General features: G+C 48.1%; 2 protein-coding genes across 3 annotated transcripts in view; one reads left to right on the forward strand and one right to left on the reverse strand.

Annotated features, from left to right (window-relative positions):
- Nucleotides 1-17,343, forward strand: part of GAB2 (GRB2 associated binding protein 2) — a 213,465-nt gene extending 196,122 nt beyond the window's left edge. For both annotated transcript variants that reach the window (XM_032295903.1, XM_032295904.1), the window contains exons 4-10: nt 5,727-6,313; nt 7,871-7,965; nt 9,409-9,676; nt 10,867-10,957; nt 11,290-11,392; nt 12,619-12,744; nt 13,635-17,343. In XM_032295903.1, coding sequence (XP_032151794.1) covers nt 5,727-6,313; nt 7,871-7,965; nt 9,409-9,676; nt 10,867-10,957; nt 11,290-11,392; nt 12,619-12,744; nt 13,635-13,778 — 1,414 coding nt within the window. In that variant the 3' untranslated portion in view covers nt 13,779-17,343. The remainder of the gene's footprint in view (nt 1-5,726; nt 6,314-7,870; nt 7,966-9,408; nt 9,677-10,866; nt 10,958-11,289; nt 11,393-12,618; nt 12,745-13,634) is intronic.
- Nucleotides 17,344-17,788: 445 nt separating this feature from the next.
- USP35 (ubiquitin specific peptidase 35) overlaps nt 17,789-20,086 on the reverse strand; it is a 33,205-nt gene continuing 30,907 nt past the window's right edge. Inside the window, exon 11 of the mRNA XM_032295901.1 lies at nt 17,789-18,756. Coding sequence (XP_032151792.1) covers nt 18,589-18,756 — 168 coding nt within the window. The 3' untranslated portion in view covers nt 17,789-18,588. The remainder of the gene's footprint in view (nt 18,757-20,086) is intronic.

A 20,086-nucleotide genomic window follows, 5' to 3' on the forward strand; every position in this document is an offset into this window, starting at 1 on the left:
GCACCTTAGAAAAAAACTGTGAATTACATATTTATCATCACTTTTACTGCAATAATGGCCACTGTTCTTGAAATACTAAATGTATTCCTGCTAAAATAACTTGAGTTCTCAAAATGCAGGTCTTCCACTGAGCTAAAATAAGTAACTATTCAGAAAAATATCTGTTGCCAATGGAAAGAGTTTTGAACTGGCAGAGTCAAGACAAAGAGAGGTTTTTTTTCTCTTTGAAGACAAATTGGTTTCACTGGGCTTATTCTCGCCATCCAGCCTTTGGGACCTCATTCCAGATTCTAGCCAGTGCCTGTCTTCTTATTTCAAGAAGGCTGTTAAACCTGTAGCAGATGATACATTGATGTGAGTCACATGCCCTGAAAAGCCATAATTCTGGTGAGGGTGACAGGGAGTGAAATTTCATTGGTGAGATTCCAGAATGAAAGCATCATTGACCCTGCAGCAGTACTCTATAGAAAGATGGTGGGTAAATGGTAAAATTAGAAATGTCAATGGAGGGCTTATCCATCATTAGTCTTTTCCAAGTCTTCCCTGACTCATTCATCCAGAGGATTGACCAAAGGCAAAATATACAACTTTTAGTTTTACATGTACAGCTTTGCTCTGTAACCAGAGAGTTCTGTCAAAATTGTCTCAGAACTGCTGCCAGAAGGGTTTGAAATACAAAGATCACTCTCAAAGATTTGTGACACAGAGTTTTCTGAGTTTTCTTCCTTCACAGGAAGGATCCATTTGCAATGGGTCAAATGCAAGAGGGTGGTTCAGATGACATCTTACAATGGCCAGTGATAGTACAGAACTCTAAATGGTGGTTAATTACTTACAAGCATTTTATATTAAGTCTCCCTTAAGTGGGAACATACTCATTGAAAAATCAAAGTGAGTCAAGTCTTTCATCATTAAGGTTCTGGGAGTCCAGTGGGATAGAAAAAAGCAAAATCATCATACAGTATGGTACATAAAATTAAATGAAAATATGTGGAAGAAAAAGTACAAAATGAAGTGGCTAGAAAACACTTTTAAAAGCCAAGGGAGAGACTATCTGATACGAATAGCCTCTGGAGGAGCCATCAGCCAGGAATGGGAAGGAAAGGCACTTGGCACTGCTGGCTTGAGGGAGTATCTTCTCTGAAACTTCTTTTTGCCCCCAGGGATCTCCCCTACACACTTGGGTTTGAGTATCTTTCTGCAGCAACTATGCCATTTACTGTTTTCCTCATCTGATACGTGAAAGTAAGATGTGTCTCAGAACTATTAGGATTTAAAGTGAGATCACATGTGATATGTATGGCCTAGTATCTTGCCTATTTTATGAGGCTCCTATAAGCCCAGCCCTGGAAGAGAAGCTTGTCTCCAAATCCACCACTTCCAGGTGGATTATGCATCCCACAAAAGCAACTCGGGTCATTACAGTGACATAGGCCTCAGTTAATGTTTACATGAAAGTACTAAAGGCCACAGGACTGCTGAGTATTTGGAATTCTTCATCTGGATCATGGCCCAAAGGGACCTACACTGTAGCATGGTTTGAGCAGGTGGGGCGCCCAGAGACTTAGGTGCTAGAACAAATTCCCTACCCTCTGAGTATGTAACTTTGGCCAAGAGTCCCTTGTTCAACTCCTCTTACTTTGTTACTGAGGTAATAATCAGTCTCCCTCAACATGTGTCACTATTATCAATCATATGCTTGGCACTATGCCAGGGTGCAGAATATGGCCCTCTGCCTTCTAGGAGCGCATGGTCTGGTAGAAGTAGAAAGACACAGACCTGAATAACTAATGTAAGGCAGAATAAGGTGAGTGTTACGATGGAAGCACAGAGTGCTGTGGTAGCACAGAGGAAGGAATGATTACGGTAAAAAGGAGAATTAGGGACCTGTAATACCTTTGTTGAGTGAAAGGCTTCTTTTGGACTTTGTATAAAATTTTCATGTATCAAGAAGCATTCCACAGGGAGGTGGGTAATGCAAGCCCAGGGCTGAAGTTTAGGCTACACAGGACATGTTTAGGAATGAGTGAGTAGTTCTGTGAGCAAGAGAGAAGGATGCCAGGGTAGAGGGAAGTTGGAACATAAGCTAGTAGATTCTACAGAAGAAGAGGTTTGATCTGCTGATCAGAAGGTTTGGGCCAAGCCCAGGAAAAGGGATGGCAGCACCATACTTTTCTTTATTCATTTGCTTACTTACAAAAAACATTTATTCATTATTTACAATGCAACAAGTACTAACGTGGGTGCTAAGGAGAGAAAATGAGTAAGAGTTTCTTTCCTCAAGGAAATCACCTTCTATTGGTGGAGGTAAGTAGTAACGGTGCCTAATATAAATAACACTTGCTACCTGCTCCAAGAACAAAGCCAAGCAAGTGATTGTTAAGCAATGCTTAGAGGTACAGGATATAAGAATGGCCTTAAAAGATGTGTCTTCTGAGATGAGCCTGAAGGATAAATGGAGTAGGAGCCTGCCAGATTGAGGTAAGAAGCCTTCCAGACACAGCCCAACAGCATAACAAAGCCCAATGCTTGATTAAATGGGGAATACAAGGAACACTGCAAAGTTTGGTTTGGATTCTAGAGTGGAAAGGGGAACTACAGTGAAAAGATTGGAGAGATGAGTTGGGATAAACCTGAGTTTGGGCTTAATCCTGAAGCAGTGAGGCAGTATTGAAAATGTTTACACTGGGAAGTTAGGAAAGCAAGTATTATTAGGATGTAAGGATCAGAGAGGCCCTGGGCAGAAATAATAATGTGAGTGATTCCCAGGTTTCTGGCCTGAGTAACTGGTGCCATTCCCAAAACAAGAGAGGCAGGAGGAGAAGTAAGAGTTCAAGAGTAAGATGATGAGTTCATTCTTAACTATGTTTTTCTTTTCTTTTTTTTTTTTTTTTTGAGATGGAGTCTTGCTTTGTCATCCAGGCTGTAGTACAATGGCACAATCTCAGTTCACTACAACCTCTGCCTCTCGCGTTCAAGCGATTCTCCTGCCTCAACCTCCCGAGTAGCTGGGATTACAGGTGCCTGCCGCTACGCCCAGCTAATTTTTGTAGTTTTTGTTTTGTTTTTTGTAGAGACAGGGTTTTACCATGTTAGTCAAGCTGGTCTTGAAACTCCTGACCTCAGGTGATCTGCCCACCTCGGCCTCACAAAGTGCTGGTATTACAAGCATGAGCCACCACACCCGGCCCATTCTTGACTATGTTAAAGGTTTTTGCAGGATACCTGTGATGCTCTTGCAACCCCATGCCCACCTTGAAATCCTTCAGAGGCTCCCCATTCCCTTTAGCTCTGGCCTGGCCTCCATTGTGTTCTCTCAGCCCTGTCTTCTAATATGTTTGCTGCGGCCTGAGCAGCTTTCAGTTCCTGGAACTTGCCAGGTTGTGTTCTACATCTTTGAGCCTTCAACTAGAATATCATTTCCCTTCTCTTGCTTTCTGCCTAACCAGTTGTTGCTCATCCTTCCAGACTTACTCAGATATAACATCTCTCTGAAGGAGGCTTCCCTGACATTGTCTACCGCCACCCCTAGCAAGGGTTAATACCAACTGTCAACAGCTACGTACTCACCCCAACTTGACTGTAATGATTTGTATGCATGTCACCTTCTCCACTACTGTGACATTCCCCCCACCATCCCTCACTGGGCAGGTGACATCTGTATCCATTTTGCCTGGCCCAGATGGAGATTAGAACATCAGTAAATGTTAAATGAACAAATCCAAATGGGAGGATCCAACAGAGTTGGAAATTCAAAAAAAAAAAAAAAAGCACCAAAAAAATGCAAACAACATTAACATATTATGTCTACTATTCACTCCCCTGTCCTCTTCTCTAAGCACTATGTTATCCAAAGGCTAGATGGTCAATCATCCAAGCCCATGGCTGTTGGCTTGGTTATGTGTGTAGAATGGAACAGAAAGGGAGGAAGAATGTAGAGGCCCGGGGAGGAGCATCAGTAAAGGTTTGGAGACTGACCTGGAACTTCCAGCCATCATGGGTACAGTTTACATGAGAGGAAGCGTGGCTTACACACCTATTTCCTTTCCTCTTTCTAAGCTCTGGCCCCTATTTTCTAACACCATCTGGTGGCCACATCTGTGAATAACAAACTCCCCAGGAGCTGAGAGAGCTTCTCTAAGGCAAAAGGTCTAGAGATTGGCCTCAGAGGGCTATGTATTACAGCCCCCACAAATTTATACGTATATGAGATTTGCGTTTTCTGATGAGACACTCCAAGAGCTTTTGACCAGAGCCTTTAAAACTCCTATGGCCTTCGAAAGGCTGAGAATCACTGCTACAAAGGATTGATTCTTTTTTTCCCCTCAGTGAAACCCTATGAAGAATCATAAGATCAAAGCTGAAGAAGCAGACCTGAATCCCTGCTTACTCAGAACTTCACCTTCCAGTTTCCCAAAGCACCTACAGAGAACATAGAATCCAGTTTGAAAATTGCTCTTGTGAAGCCAAGGTCTTGTAGAGCATCAGAACCAGATGGGCCCTTACAAATTATTGCAACATACTAGGTCACACCTGAGTGAGGAGGCTTGGTGACACTCACAGCACATATTGGTGGCAGAACAAGAACCTAACACAAGTCTCCTCTCTTGCTTCTCTTCTCTTTTTACTGCTTGTCTTATTGCCCAAAGCCTAAATTTTAAAATGTACTAATCAAAACTTTTCCTATCCTGAATATAGTTCCCAAACAGGAAACCATTCTTCCTATAGATTTCTAGATCTCCAGAAAGAGGTATTTCCCCTCTAAATGCCTCTCAGTAAGTTATGGTAGAAAATAAATCTATAGCTTACGTGTGAATAGTTTGTTGTTTGTTTGTATGGGAGGGTTGTCTTTTTGAGACAGGGTCTCACTGTTTTCTAGACTGGAGTGTAGTGGTGCGATTATAGCTTACTCTAACTTTGAACTTCTGGGCTCAAGCAATCCTCCTGCCTTAGCCCCCCACCCCCCAGTAGCTAGGACTACAGATGTGCAGCACCACACCCAGCTAATTATTTTTTTTGTAGTGATGGAGTCTTATTATGTTCCCAGGCTGGTCCTGAACTCCTGGCCTCAAGTGAACCTCCTGCCTCAGCCTCCCATAGTGCTGAGATTACAGACATAAGCCACTGCAGCTGACCTGAATAGTTCTTTTTAACTTACAACATCAATACCCATGAGCTAGTTTTACAGTGGCAGAACAGACTCAGAGAGATAAAATGACTTGTTTGCTGTTTCCTGACATCACCTTAAAGGTTCTTTCCACTATTTCACAACATTTGTATTTGAATGTGCATATGCTGTGGTACTTAAAACAATGAACATATAGGCAGTACAACTGGCTTATTGATACCTGGTTGGGGAGGGGGTTTATAACCCCTGCTTATAACCGCCATTTGGAGGTGGGGGATGGATGAAGCCTAACATTGATTAAACATCTATATACTACATATATTGGAGTCTAATATCTAAACAACCTTCAAAATATGCTCTTAGTCACCATTTTATAGATGCCTATACCGAAGTTTAGAAAGAGAAAATGCCTTGGTCAAGGTCACACAGCTTAGTAATTGGCAAGTCACAGATAAACGTCAGGTTGGCCTGACTCCTCGTCCTGTGTTTTGTCCACATCAATTAGCTGCATGGGGCTTTGAACATCCCAGCCTGTCTCCTTGGGGGGCAGTATTTGGCTTGTCTCACTCTCCTGCCCCTTCCCTTCTTTCTCTTTTAGGAGTGCCAGCTTCTCTCAGGGCACCAGGGCCTCTTTTCTCATGAGGAGTGACACAGCCGTACAAAAACTTGCCCAAGGCAATGGACACTGTGTTAACGGGGTCAGTGGTCAAGTCCATGGCTTCTATAGCCTTCCCAAGCCAAGCCGGCACAATACAGAATTCAGAGACAGTACCTATGACCTCCCCCGCAGCCTGGCCTCCCATGGCCACACCAAGGGCAGCCTCACAGGCTCCGAGACAGATAATGAGGATGTGTACACCTTCAAGACGCCCAGCAACACCCTGTGCCGGGAGTTTGGGGACCTCCTGGTAGACAATATGGATGTTCCGGCTACCCCTCTCTCAGCCTACCAGATCCCTAGGACATTCACTCTGGACAAGAACCACAATGCCATGACAGTGGCCACTCCTGGGGACTCAGCCATAGCTCCCCCACCCCGGCCCCCCAAGCCAAGTCAGGCAGAAACACCTCGATGGGGCAGCCCTCAGCAGAGACCTCCAATCAGTGAAAATAGCAGATCTGTTGCTGCCACCATCCCCAGACGCAATACCCTCCCTGCAATGGACAACAGCCGACTTCACCGAGGTCAGTATAAGCCCTAGCTGAGACTCAGAGGGAGAAGGAGGTAGCACAGGGTTCTCAATACTTTGCTAGTCCTTAGTCATCCATGGCCGAGGGGGACTTATGAACCACCTAGGTCACTGATATTCACAAACGTAGGTATCTTTTACCCAGATCCCTTACCAGTTGGTCCTCCAGCACTGGAGGCTGTTAGTTTCAGGTATATAACAGAGCTGGCCCCGGAGATGTTAATATTCTACTAATGGAGAATAGGACATTCTTGATTGACCACAGTATAACATATTATGGGTTTAGAAGTCCAAATCATTTTATTGTATTCATTAATCAAACCAGAGATTTAAAAAATAAATTTAGAAGATCAGTCCAAACTGGAATGAAACCTATGTGGACTAACAGACTGTTAAAATGAGATCAGAATGTTTTCTAAGTCACATTTGAGTCTCTGGTTGAAGGTGAAACTTCTATTTGAAGTACCTAAATTCTATTGTTACTTGTTTTCCACTGAGAGTATTCCAACTCTGCATATAACCTCCTCTGTGTGTTGAAAAAATAGAACAATATTCTTTTCATTTTGCATCTTGCTTGTAATTTTTTTTTTTTTTGGTCCATCCTGTTGTTTAAGCCAGGCAGAGAGGTTGGTGGGACAAAGCCTCCTTTCCTCCATTTCACATGAGGCCCATGACAGTTAAGAGACTTAAACGGAGTTGCAGAGTCATTGGTGCCGGAGATGAGACTCAGACCCTAGAGTCCTGGCTCCTGGTTTAGACCTCTTTACTGTCTTTCAAACCATCAACAATTTTTTTTTTTTTTTTTGAGACGGAGTTTCACTCATGTTACCCAGGTTGGAGTGCAATGGCGCGATCTCGGCTCACCACAACCTCCGCCTCCTGGGTTCAGGCAATTCTCCTGCCTCAGCCTCCTGAGTAGCTGGGATTACAGGCACGCACCACCATGCTCAGCTAATTTTTTGTATTTTTAGTAGAGACGGGGTTTCACCATGTTGACCAGGATGGCCTCGATCTCTTGACCTCGTGATCCACCCGCCTCGGCCTCCCAAAGTGCTGGGATTACAGGCTTGAGCCACCGCGCCCGGCCTCCACCAACAATTTGAGCAGTCACACTGTGCTTTGGAACTGAGATGATGAAGACATACATAAAACATGTTCCTGCCCTTCAGAGCTTACATCTCGTTGTGAAAATAAAACCAATGTGTATAAATTAGGACAAGTATTGTTACTGTGGTATTCAAAGAGGTGATGGCTGGGGTGAGTGGGACAGGTGGTGAGTGCTATAGGAGTCAAAGGAGAGGTGCATAGATGAGGGTAGAGCAGTCAAGGAGGGCTTTTCTGCAGATGCTAACATTGGAGCTACATCTAGAAGCCCAGGAGGAATTTTTGAACTGAGGAGTGATGTGTTCAAAGAAATTCCTTATCATTTGGGGTCAAGAGTAATATCTTCTAGAGTATCAATAAGACCTTGAACCACACTAGTTGAGGGTATGGGGAAGTGCCAACACATGAATCAATCATGAGTAAATATGTATCCTCCTTCCTCTGTCAGCTTCTTCGTGTGAGACCTACGAGTACCCCCAGCGTGGTGGAGAGAGTGCAGGCCAGTCTACTGAATCCATGAGTGATGGAGTCAGTTCGTTCCTGGTGAGTATGGGTTAACCAGGGGTCCTCAGGCTGGGCTGGGTAGGTAAAAGGTCACACCTTATGGAACTAAAAGCACAACCTCAAAATAGGGATGGCATCTCCGTCTTAGGACCCTGCCCAAGTTCTTGTCTCAGTTCATAACCCTGCATTGAGTCTTTGGACAAGTAAGATATAAGTATTCTAGTCTGAAAGAAATGTATGTGCTAAGGTAGACTGGATTACAAGGTTCACCAACCCTGTAGGTAAGGAGAGGGTCTGGAATGCAACAGACCCAGGCTACACAGTAGGGGATCTTCTAAGGAAGCAACCTTAGCCATGAGACTTCACATACAGGAGGGAGGCTGCGCTGTCAGACTCCAGGCAAGGGTGGTACTCACAGTCAGGCTAAGCGGGCAGAATTATGGCTTGAGTGCAGGATCCCAGGCTGCCTGCTGGAAGATGCTAACCACAGTTCTCCAAGATGTCTGGCAAGGAGACCAGGGCCTGGCTTCAAGCCTACTGGAAAGACAGTGAAATCAGGTAACCAAGGCAGAAGCAGCTTAGTTGTATGTCGGGGCAGATAGAGCAGGAGTTAGAGAAGGGCTATTGCCAGGGTTGCTGTATTACATAACTCCGTAGCAGCTCTGACTATAGCTTGGTGGTCCCCTAGGTGCCTGGAGTGAGCCCCAGGTACTTAGAAAACTGAACTGGGGAAATATAACTGGCCCCAGACCTCATCTTCCAGGGCCAGGACTCCTAATATACTCCTTGTTCTGATCCAGGGCCTGAGATGCTGACCTGCCAATGGTGAGACTGGACTTGAGGTGTGGAGGGCAGGTCCTGAACCAAACCTACAGTCCATGGACTATGCTACCCTCAGCATTGGTCAGCCATCCAGAAAGCCAAGTGGACCTAGTCACCAAGAATATTTTATACTCTAGATTTATAAAAAATTATTGGTGGATGCCAAGGGATCATGAAGGCTTGAAGGGACCCACAGCCCTCATATATTCCTGTCTCCCATTCTGCTTTCTTTCTTTTTATTTTTTATTTTTTGAAACAGAGTCTCGCCCTGTCACCCAGGCTGGAGTATAGTGGCGTGATCTTGGCTCACTACAAATGCAGCCTCCCAGCTTCGAGCAACTCTCATGCCTCAGCCTCCTGAGTAGCTGGGACTACAAGCATATGCCACCATGCCCAGCTAATACTTTGTATTTTTAGTAGAGAGGGGGTTTCACCATGTTGGCCAGGCTGGTCTTGACCTCCTCACCTCAAATGATCCACCTGCCTCAGCCTCCCACTACTCCGCTTTCTTATTTGATCTTCCCAAGGTCTCCCTTACAGCTTCAAAGTATACATAACCCAGTCATGACTTGTCTTGCCTAGTTTACAAAGTCTTACCCTGTTCCTGTTTCTTCTTGCTAGTAACAGCTGTATTATTTCTTTCACTATTCCTCTCCCTAGCCAGGGAAAATGATTGTGAGCCGATCGGACAGCACCAATTCCGAAGACAACTACGTGCCCATGAACCCAGGTTCTTCCACCCTGTTGGCCATGGAACGAGCAGGTGATAATTCCCAGAGTAGTGTCTACATCCCAATGAGCCCAGGGGCCCATCACTTTGACCCGCTTGGCTACCCATCAACAACCCTTTCTATGCATCGAGGCCCCAGCAGAGGAAGTGAGATCCAGCCACCCCCTGTCAACCGCAACCTCAAACCTGACCGGAAAGGTAAGTCCATTCTTTCCCCTGTCCCATATCTGGACAATAGCTAGGGACCCTTTCCATATGCTGAGGGGTCATGTGGATCCTGGAGTTCGCATTTGTGATTTTGGGCAAATCATGTAAATTCTGAGTCTCGGTTTTCTTATCTGTGAAATGCAGATGGTAATTCCTACCTCCCAGGTTTGTTGTGAAGGAGAGCATCTAGGATAGTACTCTGGTACACAGCCGGTGTTCAGTGAAGTCATCTTTGTGCCCCCTGCATGTAGACTCGGCAAGTTCTCAGTCTGCTACTGTCTCACTCTCCTGGCCTTGGATCAGTGGCAAGGATTCAAAGGGAGGAATAGGATAACTGGGTGGAGATAGCCCCCTGTGGGTCTGGCCAACAGGGAATTCAAATCTTAGCATGTAGAACTGAAGCCCTCGGGCCCTCGTGGCATCCGCCTTCCTCCACTGTGGCTTGCACAGACCTGGCCAGGAGCAGCAGGGAGTAGTCATGGTGACCATCCCCACTTCAAATTTGGTCTCATGGCTGGATGCCATGACTCATGCCTGTAACCGCAGCACTTTGGGAGTCTGAGGTGAGTGCATCAGCTGAGGTCAGGAGTTCAAGACCAGCCTGGCCAACATAGTGAAACTCTGTCTTTACTAAAAATATTAAAATTAGCCGAGCATGGTGACAGGTGCCTGCAGTCCCAGCTACTAGGGAGGCTGAGACAGGAGGATCACTTGAACCCAGGAGGCAGAGGTTGCAGTGAGCTGAGATTGCCCAACTGCGCTCCAGCCTGGGCAACAGAGCGAGACCCTGTCTCAAAAGAAACACACACACACACACACACACACACACACACGCACGCACACACGCATACACATATATATGTACGGTCTCTTATTTTTAAATGAAGTCATAAATCGAGAGAAAAATCTGTTGTAAAACCCTGTGTCCCCATTTTTGATTCTGAAAATATATTACTATAGATACAAACAGAAAGAGTATATAATTTGGAATCTGAAGACATGACTTCAAGGCCCATCAATATGGGCAAAAATTATATAACCTCGCTGAGTGTCAGTTTCCTTGTGAGAAACTGGAATGACTGTGCAGGCCTTTATAAACATCCTCTTGTGTTATATTTAAGGTGCGTATGTGTAGCATTATTATTACCGGCTGATTACCAGACTTTCTTTTCCTGCTCCAGCAAAGCCAACACCACTTGACCTGAGAAACAACACCGTCATCGATGAGCTCCCCTTCAAGTCACCTATCACCAAGTCTTGGTCTAGGGCCAAGTGAGTGCCTATGTGTGGGGGTGGGAGCTTGCAGTCGGGCAGTTAGGGAAGAGGAGTGAAATGATAGCTGGCCTGTGGGCCAGGACACCTGAATTCTGATGCTAAGGCTATCATTAGCTGATCTTGTCTCTTGATCTCTTGTGGCTTGGTTTCCTCAGCTACAAAAGAGAGTAATTATACCTGTGCTGTATCAGATCTTAATCTGACGGAGTGTGCAGCTCTAGTGGCTGAGGTCTGGGTGTGTGAGGGTCAGGGCCCAGCTGGAAGCTAGAAACATGGCAGTAGCCATGCGGCTTCCCCAGTGTTGACTCTTCATCTCCTTCCCACAACAGCCACACCTTTAACTCCAGCTCCTCGCAGTACTGCCGCCCCATCTCCACCCAGAGTATCACCAGCACAGACTCAGGAGACAGCGAAGAGAACTATGTGTCTATGGTGAGTCCTTCAGGCTTTGCTGGAATGACTCCTATCAAGGTCCCTTAGGACTCACCACTCAGTTCCCCACTTCTCAGCTTGGCTAACTCACCTCAGCCCAAGGACTCCTTGTATTATTCATGATTTAGTCTCCTGCTACAAATCCTTCTTGAGCACCTGTTTATGAAGTAGTAGGAGTCGTTATCAGATGTAAGGTAGACATGAGCCCTGTCCCAACAAAGTCATGATCTTCGAGAGCAGAGGGGCCAGCCTCTCTCATGACAGTGAATGGGTGGCATGATCTGTGCCTGTGGAAAGGCAGTGCTGGAGGTATCTACTCAGCAGTGAGAGACATACATGCACCTAACTCCCCGTGGTGAGGCTGTAATAGAGGTATCAACACAGGCAGAGTAGGATATTTCTTTCCCGAGATTTCCATTAAGGGCATAACTGTCCAGCACCTAGTAGTCACTTCATAGCTATTGAAAGAATGAATTAACAAACTAATAAAGCAGCCAACAAACAGACACAGGAGTATCACCTTCTCGTTAGAATAAGGCTTCAGGAAAGTCCTAGAGGAGGGTGGTGCTCTGCTGGAGCAGGAGACTGGATGGACAGGATCCTAGAGCATTTCATCTGAAGAAGTGCTAAAGGAATGGGGGCTTTGTGCAGCCTGGAGGTGAAGCAACTCTGTTCAGATCTTGGAGAAGCTAGGCAGGGGAGCAGGCTGCTTTGGGGTGACTACCCCACTCTAGGGCACAGGTGGGAGTTTCAGAGGAGCCAATTTGATACAACCGAAGAAAACTTCCAAGTGCATAAAGGAAATGTGCTCCCTTCTTAAGGGCCAGCAAGCAAAGGCTGGGTGTCTCAGGAGAGCCACTGTTTGTGAGACTTGGCCTGATGTGCTATAAAGAAGGCACCATGGTCCAGGGCTTAGCACAGGTTTGGGAGTCAGAAAACAGACCTGATTTGCATCACTCAGCAGCTGTGCAAACACAGGCAACATCACTCCTCTGAAAGTAAAGTGAACCACAGTTTCATCTTTGTTTTAAATAATATCAACAGTAATCATACCTACATTATAGGATTGTAGTGAGGATTAAAATGAGAACATGAAAAGTCCCTACCATTGTGCATGAGTCAGAATAGGGCTCAGGGAACCAGTATTCTTACTCCCAGAGGTGTTTTTCTGGGTATGGGTAAGTCTGTTTTCTACCCTCACTCACAGTTTTTCCTCCTCATGACAGCAAAACCCAGTGTCTGCATCTCCTGTTCCCAGTGGCACCAACAGTCCTGCCCCTAAGAAGAGCACTGGCAGTGTTGATTATCTGGCCCTGGACTTCCAGCCGAGCTCCCCAAGCCCCCACCGCAAGGTACCTGGAGTGGAGGTGGGGGGCAGGGGGCAGCGAGAGCTCTCAGGCACCTGGGGGCAGAGATCATGGAGGCCAGGGCGCCTTCAACACCGAACAGCAGCACTCAGCCGCCCTCCCGCTCCAGTACCCAGCTTTTATGACACATCTTTAGTCATAAAGCTTTCATCTAGGTCTAAAGACTCCCATTCCTGCTCTCAGAGCACAGTACCCTCAAAGAACTTCATTAGTCAGCCCAACCCCCTTGTTGTTGAGATGGGCAGATGAGTGCACAGAGATCCAATTGGCCTAAGGTTACAAAGTGAATCAGCAAGAGATCCAGGAATGAGGATACTGCCTTCTCATCCTGGGCTCTTGGGTGGGTCCCAGAGCCCTGCTGTATATACATCAGCCTTCAGAAAGGACTTCCAGGCCTGGGAAAGCCTCCCCAGGAGGCACCCTTAGCCTAAGCAGTGCAGGGGACTCTGCAGGGTGCAGAGCTCTGCCTCAGCGTGGTTCCCCCTCACAGGGTGGTGGTGAGGGCAGCACGTAAAGTCCTGTGGCTGATGCTTATTTGCACCCAGCAAATTCCTTTCCCTGGATGAGTAACCAGATGGAGATGGGTGGAGGCAGAAATGAAGGCCTGGACCCAAGAAAGGGCCTGGGTCCTCCCAGGAGCTGGGAAGTAAGAAGGGCTGGCAGGAGCTGCTGTATCCTGCAGGAAGGAGTCTGGAGTCTGAGCTTTAAAGCCCACATCAAAAAGAGAAGCTAGGCTCCTGAGGCTGGTCCTTGGCAGGCAGAGGCCATGCACTTCTCTCCTTCAGACAGCTCGGGAAGATCTTGAATCTGTCTTCTTCCTCCCCACCTAACTGTTAACTCACAGCTACTCTTTGTCTCCCACTCTGTCCCCTCAGCCATCTACTTCATCTGTCACTTCTGATGAGAAGGTGGACTATGTTCAGGTGGACAAGGAGAAGACCCAAGCCCTTCAGAACACCATGCAGGAGTGGACAGACGTGCGGCAGTCCTCGGAGCCCTCCAAGGGCGCCAAGCTGTGACCAGAAGGCCACTGCAGAGCCAGCCCTTCCTATCTCCTTTCCCCTGTCCCCTCTCCCATTGTCCCTCCCACCCACCTCCTCTCTACTCTGCCAGTCTCAGCCTTCAAAGCACTTGACATCAGGGACCCTGAACCCTTCCCCAGGGAGGTGAGGGCCTGATCAAGGCACGTCCTCTGCCCACTCGGGGCCCACCTGTGATTTTTTATCATTAATGGCCATGCCTCCACCCACCTTAGTTAGGAGCTGTTGCCAAAAAGCATCCTTCAGCCTCTTCCTGTCCTTTAGATGTGATTACCAGCCGTTTAGAGGGAAGGGCTGGGGCTCTGAGCCAGATTCCACACCTCATGTTCAGTTACAACCCTCAGCTATCTTCCCTCCGGCCCCTGGGCTACCTCTCCTCAGTCCCAGAAGACAGGTCTCACCAACCCAGGGAGTCAAGGACCAGCAGACCAAAGTGGATAATGGACTTTTTCATTCCTGTTTTTCTTGGCAGGAGAGAAGCAAAGCCACTAAAAGATGAGATGTTGGAAAAGGAGGGCCAGCGGTGGTCTTGAGGGATGCAGAGGGAAAGCTCACATCTGCAGGGACATCCCACTTTCAGGCTGAGGCCATGGCAGGAGAGCTGCTGTGGGGTGCAGAGGCAGAGGATGAAGGGCAAAAGGAAGGGAAAACTGGTGATGGCCAACCCAGAACAGCAAGAAGCAGGGATTGGAGCTAGGTGGTGGAGAGGATGAGGACACTGGGGGGTCAGGGCCCCCAGAACTTTGGACCTATACAGGCCACTCTAGGCCCAGGGGAAGTCCTCTTCCCCAGCCCCCTCAGAGGCCCCCACCAACCCCACCTTGAGAGCACTGCACAGGGGAAGGCTTGGACAAAGCTGGGCAACCAAGCATATGGGGCAGGAATGCATGGTGAAGGGGTGGGGAATGTGGGAGGGAGTGTGGCGTGGATGGGGTTGATTCAGAGACTGAGGGGAACCCTGTGACAAGCACAGGCTGGGCAGAGGCACAGGGCAGTGCAGGGGACTCTGCAGTGGAGTGGGGCAGTGAGTTTCTATGCGGTGAGCAGCACAGTGGAAGTTGGGCTCAGAGGTAGCAGAGGGATGTGAAGCGGGGGTGAAGGCCATGTAGCAAGTGGGGAAATACATCCAAAGGGCCTGGAAGTTGGGGAGTGGCCAAGGCAATGTGTGGGGGTTTAGAGTGGAGCAAAAAGTGAAGGAGTGACTTGTGCATGGTGATACGACATGAGGACTGTTCCCAGGATGGAGGGATAGCAGGTCAGGCAGGACAAGGAGAAAGCAGGGCAGAATGATGCCTAGAGGACCACATGTGGCATGGCTGACGGTTTGTGCCCATGGGCTGTGGCATATGCCAGGTTGCAGGGCAGGAACGAGTCTTGCCTGATGCCGGCCCAATGTTTTCTCAGCTCAGCTCATCCGTCCTCTAGGCCGATGGCCTAGCCGTTCTCCACGTTCCATCCTGGAAGAAGTTACTTCCTCAAGAGTTGGACCTCTTCTCTTAGCATTAGTTCAGATCAACTCAAGGAGCATTTATTAATGGTTGCTGTGTCCAGTCTCTGTGCTTAGACACCAAGGACACAAGAATCAATCAGACTGTATCCCTGAACTGGAGATAGTCACAATCAGTGAGAAAAAGGAGGAGGACATGAAGTGGTGACGGCCATTATACAGAGACTTAAAATGCTGATGGAGTACAGAGGAAGACAAGCTTAGGGAGGTTGGGGCCAGAGGCAGGAGTGGGGTCACAATCAGGGAAGGTGGATTCTAGGAAAAGGGGGTGCCTGAAGTAGTTCTGAGAAGGGGATGAGTCGGGTTCTTACAGAGGAGGAGAGCAGGGTTTGGGTCTAGTGGAGGAAGGAGGACAGAGGGGCTTGGAAAGCCTTGTGTCTTGGGAACACGAGGCCTTTGGGCGTATGGGTCCAGCCACTCAGAAGTGCCGGGGCCATGCCTCAGTGTTCCATCAGGTGAAATGGTAGCAGTGGCAGTGGCTACACTGGGCAGATTTGGCAGGGTGCTGGTTTACTGTGCCCGGCCCTGAATGTGTGCCTTTAAGGCCTCTACAAGGGGCCCCATATGACAGAGCTTTTAACTGGTGCCTTCCCTGTACCCACAGCAGCCACAAGTGGGCCCAGACTATTGATGCCCTCAGTTGACAGCCCAGCAGTCTCCCATAAAATGTGAGCATGTTCTGAGTGTGCCATGATGTGAGTGGACCTGGCTGGAGTCTTCAGAGAGCGACTGAGGTGTTCAAATCGAATCTCCCAGGAGGCCTCCTTTCAACTCCTGACTCTGGTAACTACCGAAATCCCTTGGGTGGAAGTGTAGAGGCAGAGATGGAAGGATGAAAGGTAAAGCTGACCTTTTTAAAGCAAAGCTCTGGCTCACAAGCCCCAGACTACAAGCCATGTTTGGCATGTCCCCACCCTCCACCTACTACCTCCCCTGACAAAGGAGTCATCTCAGTTGACTCCTTTGGCCTATCCATGGCTCATAGTCCACTTCTCCTGGGGGCCTGGTGAGGATTGAGACCCCAGTAGGGGGATACCTTACCACCCAGCACTGCTTCACAGGAGGACTTGTCCTGCCTGAGGCTCTCCAAGGAGCTGCCTTTACCCACTTCAGAAAGGTTAAGTCGAGTGAGAACAATGAGAAATAAGGAGATGGTGTTTCCTTAGGTCCTTGATCTGTGTGTCTTTGGAATGGGAGGTTGGATTAGATGCACTCAGGTCCCATCCACAGCTGCTGCTCAGCTGCTTGAAGGGGAGACTCCCTGTTCTGTAACTTCTGGAGGATCTGGATGGCCAGGGGTGGGCAGTTCCTAGTCCCCTCCTAGCTTGAGTTTGGTCACTTCTACATTGGAAACCATTAAAATATGCCCCATTCCTAGGACTAAAGCACAACCATTCTGAAGTTACTGGAGCATAGGCTCAGCTCATCTCCCCTCTGGCCCCTTTTACCACGGGGCCATCTTGGCCCAGCACCCCCCCCCCATTTCCAGAGCTCTTTCTTCCCCATCTTGGCCTTTGTCTGTAAAATTCAGGGGAAGCCAGGCTGGCCTCAGGAGGTCTAAAGCCCTTCCTTGGGGGTTGTCTTTCTGGGACTCACCCTGCTCTTTAGGGCCTGGGACCATGAGGAGCTACCTGCTGAGGGGGTCCCCCAGAGATCCAGACTCGTGTGATTTCTGGTGGCATGTGTTGTGTATTTGTTGGCTACTTGTGTCTTGAAATGTAGAATTATTTCGTGCAGAATTGTCACTATTTGTCAGGAAGAGAAATGGGCTAGTGGAAGCCCAGTATTGAGTTCTTGTCTTGTCACCATTTAAAATTGACATTTAATTTTCAAATCACTGTTGGTGCCTAATCACTTAAGTTATTAATTTATTCTGTTTGTAACATATTTATCCTGTGGGTGGGTGGGGCAGGAGTGTGTTCAAGTGGGTCATGTTTTTGCTGTGGTGACACATGGTACAGGCCTGGAGCTTGCAGGTCCCTTTCGACTGTGGTGTTGGAGCAGGACAATAAAGTCCACTAGAAATGCACCCCAGAACCAGCTGCTGTGTCCGTCTTGTCTGGAGGGGCTTGGTGCTGGAACTTGTTCTCACTCGAGTCTGCTCCATTTTCACTTTATTAGGAAATAATTGGGTATTTTTCTTGGCTGGGGATAAGAATGAATGCTCTATACTTCAGAATCGCCTCCTTCCTTCTTAGTAGACACGCCCAGAACCCATCTGTAGACTAACTAACTTCTTTCACAGGTCACTTAGGTGTGACATTGGGCCCAAACTCCCCTCCTCCAGCACAGCGGGCAGTCCCTGGGGAAGGAGCTAGAGGTGCAGGCTTGGGAGCTGCCTCCCAGGTGAGTCTTCTCTACAGGCGTAACGCAGCCTGTATCCTCACCTCACCACTGGTCAGCCTGCCCAGACCTAGTGAGAAAACCCAGGGTACAATGGCCATCACAGCCACTGAGACCCGGGAAGAACCACCTCTTGCTGAGCTTCAGAGAATGTAGTTTTATTTAAGAACATGTGTATCTTCTCTCCCATTAGCAGGGACTACAGAAGTGTCAGGGCACTTTACCCAACCCTCAGGCGGCTGTTCTTGTAGCTGCAAAGGCCAGATGAGGAGAAGACCCCACACTTCATGAGGAACACAGACCCTTTGCAGTTAAGTAAGGACTCTTACCTTTACCTTAACCAGAAGGGGGATGCAAGTGGTGGCATCTCAGGCACTGAGGCAGGTGGAGGGAATGTGGGGGCAAAAGCCTCCCACGGTGAGTAGCTAGCCCCCCCACCATGCATGGGTGCTTGGTATGGGGGACAGGTTCTGTCTGTAATCCTGGGCCCTGCTTTTTCACCACCTGATCTTATATAGACAGTGTAGGCACCCCCATACAAGAAAACAGCCAGGGGAGGTGACACACCCCCTTCTTGGTGCAAGGCTTGGGTCCTGCTGTGCTTTATGTTATAGAGCAGTCGGAAGGATAATGCTGCTTGATGTCAGATAGTCCAGCATGGAGGGCCTGCTGGGGAGGCAAAGACCCACGTGTGCCCAGCTCAGGTGCTTCAAGTTAACCAGGACACTTGGGTGCAAAATCTTTAAGGGTCTTAAGTCTCATTTCCATAGCTGAGACCCTCTGTTTACCCTTCAGGCTGAGGAGTAACATCCCATGAGATCCCTGTACCATGCTTACTCTTGGTAGGACCTACTACAGGAGTGGGCCTGCCTCCCTCTCAGACCCCACCTTGCTCCTGGAGGGAACGGGTGGCAGGAACAGGCTGGCAGCAGGTTCACATCAGAAGACTAGTCTGTGGAAGTCACCACCATTGCCACCTGCAGGATTGCAACCCCCCGGAGAGCCTTCATCTTCATCCTTGTCTTCATCAAAGCCCCTCCCCCAATGTGGAGATGTGGGGAGTGCAGAGATGTAGGCCGCCCTGCTCCGGGCCTCCTTCTCCTGCTCCTGGGAACACAGATGAGAGGAAACTTAGAATTCACAGCCAGAGTCCACCCAGCACAGCACTTCTAAGTAAGTGTCTCCTCTGTGTCCCCAGGGCCTGGACACAGAGGAAGGAACCAGGGCTTTTGTCCTAGAGGCATTGCAGTTTAGTGACAGGATTTATGGGGTAGACCCATCCTTCCACCCTAGGTCTAGGCTTCAAAACGCCACCCCTTCCTCTCAAAAACTACAGTCCCTGAGGCAGCACCAAGAAACTGATATGACTAGCTGACAAGGGTCTCATGTGGCATTAGGAAGCAGGAGGTCCAGGGACGCTGAGGGTCACGTCACACCCAACAGGAACCTGACAGCAGGCCTCGTGATCACGAGGAATGGACTCTATGACAAAGCACATCCTCATGTCACCATGAGGTCAGCCTCATGGAGAGCCTTATCACTACCGTGCCTCCATCTGGGTAGCATGGCAGAAGTAAGTGTAACACAGGCCTGGCATCCCCACCCCAGGTGCTGTATTCCCCTCACAAAACATGAACTCCAGGCACTGGTAACCACAGGTCCCAGTGTGCTACAGCTAGTACCCATCCCATTGGTCAAAGCCCTTGCTGTTCCATAGGCCAGTGCCACCCTTGACTCTAGAAAGTCGAGTCAGAGACAGTTACATAAGAGGGGCACGTGGGTAGCACAGCACCCCAGAACCATCCTCTTCCCACTCAACTATCCACTCTCATAGCTGCTTCTTCAGCACACTTATTAAACAACTCCAACGATGACATGATTCTATAGCTAGAATCATGTCAGGCTACAAAATTAATGGGCAAAAATTGCTAGCATTCCTATACAAAAAGCAAAGACCCAAATCACGAATAAACTCTAAGTCACAACCGCTACAAAGAAGAGAATAAAATACCTAGGAATACAACTAAGGAGAACTACAAACCACTGCTTAAGGAAATAAAAGAGGACACAAACAGATGGAAAAGCATTCCATGCTCATAGGAAGAATCAGTATCATGAAAATGGCCATACTTCCCAATGTAATTAACAGATTTAATGCTATTCCCATTAAACTACCATTCACACCTGTTATCCCAGCACTTTGGGAGGCTGAAGCAGGCAGATCAGGAGGTCGAGACCAGCCTGACCACTATGGTAAAACCCCATCTCTAAAAATACAAAAATTAGCTAGGTGTGGTGGTGCATGCCTGTAAGGAGGCTGAGGCAGGAGAATCACTTGGACCCGGGAGGCAGAGGTTGCAGGGAGCCAAGATCATGCCACTGCACTCCAGCCTGGGTGACAGAGTGAGACGCTGTCTCAAGAAGAACAAAAAACTAT

Source organism: Sapajus apella, unplaced genomic scaffold (assembly GCF_009761245.1).
Source record: "Sapajus apella isolate SASKATOON/1434 unplaced genomic scaffold, GSC_monkey_1.0 scaffold34, whole genome shotgun sequence".
Taxonomy (NCBI): Eukaryota; Metazoa; Chordata; class Mammalia; order Primates; family Cebidae; genus Sapajus; species Sapajus apella.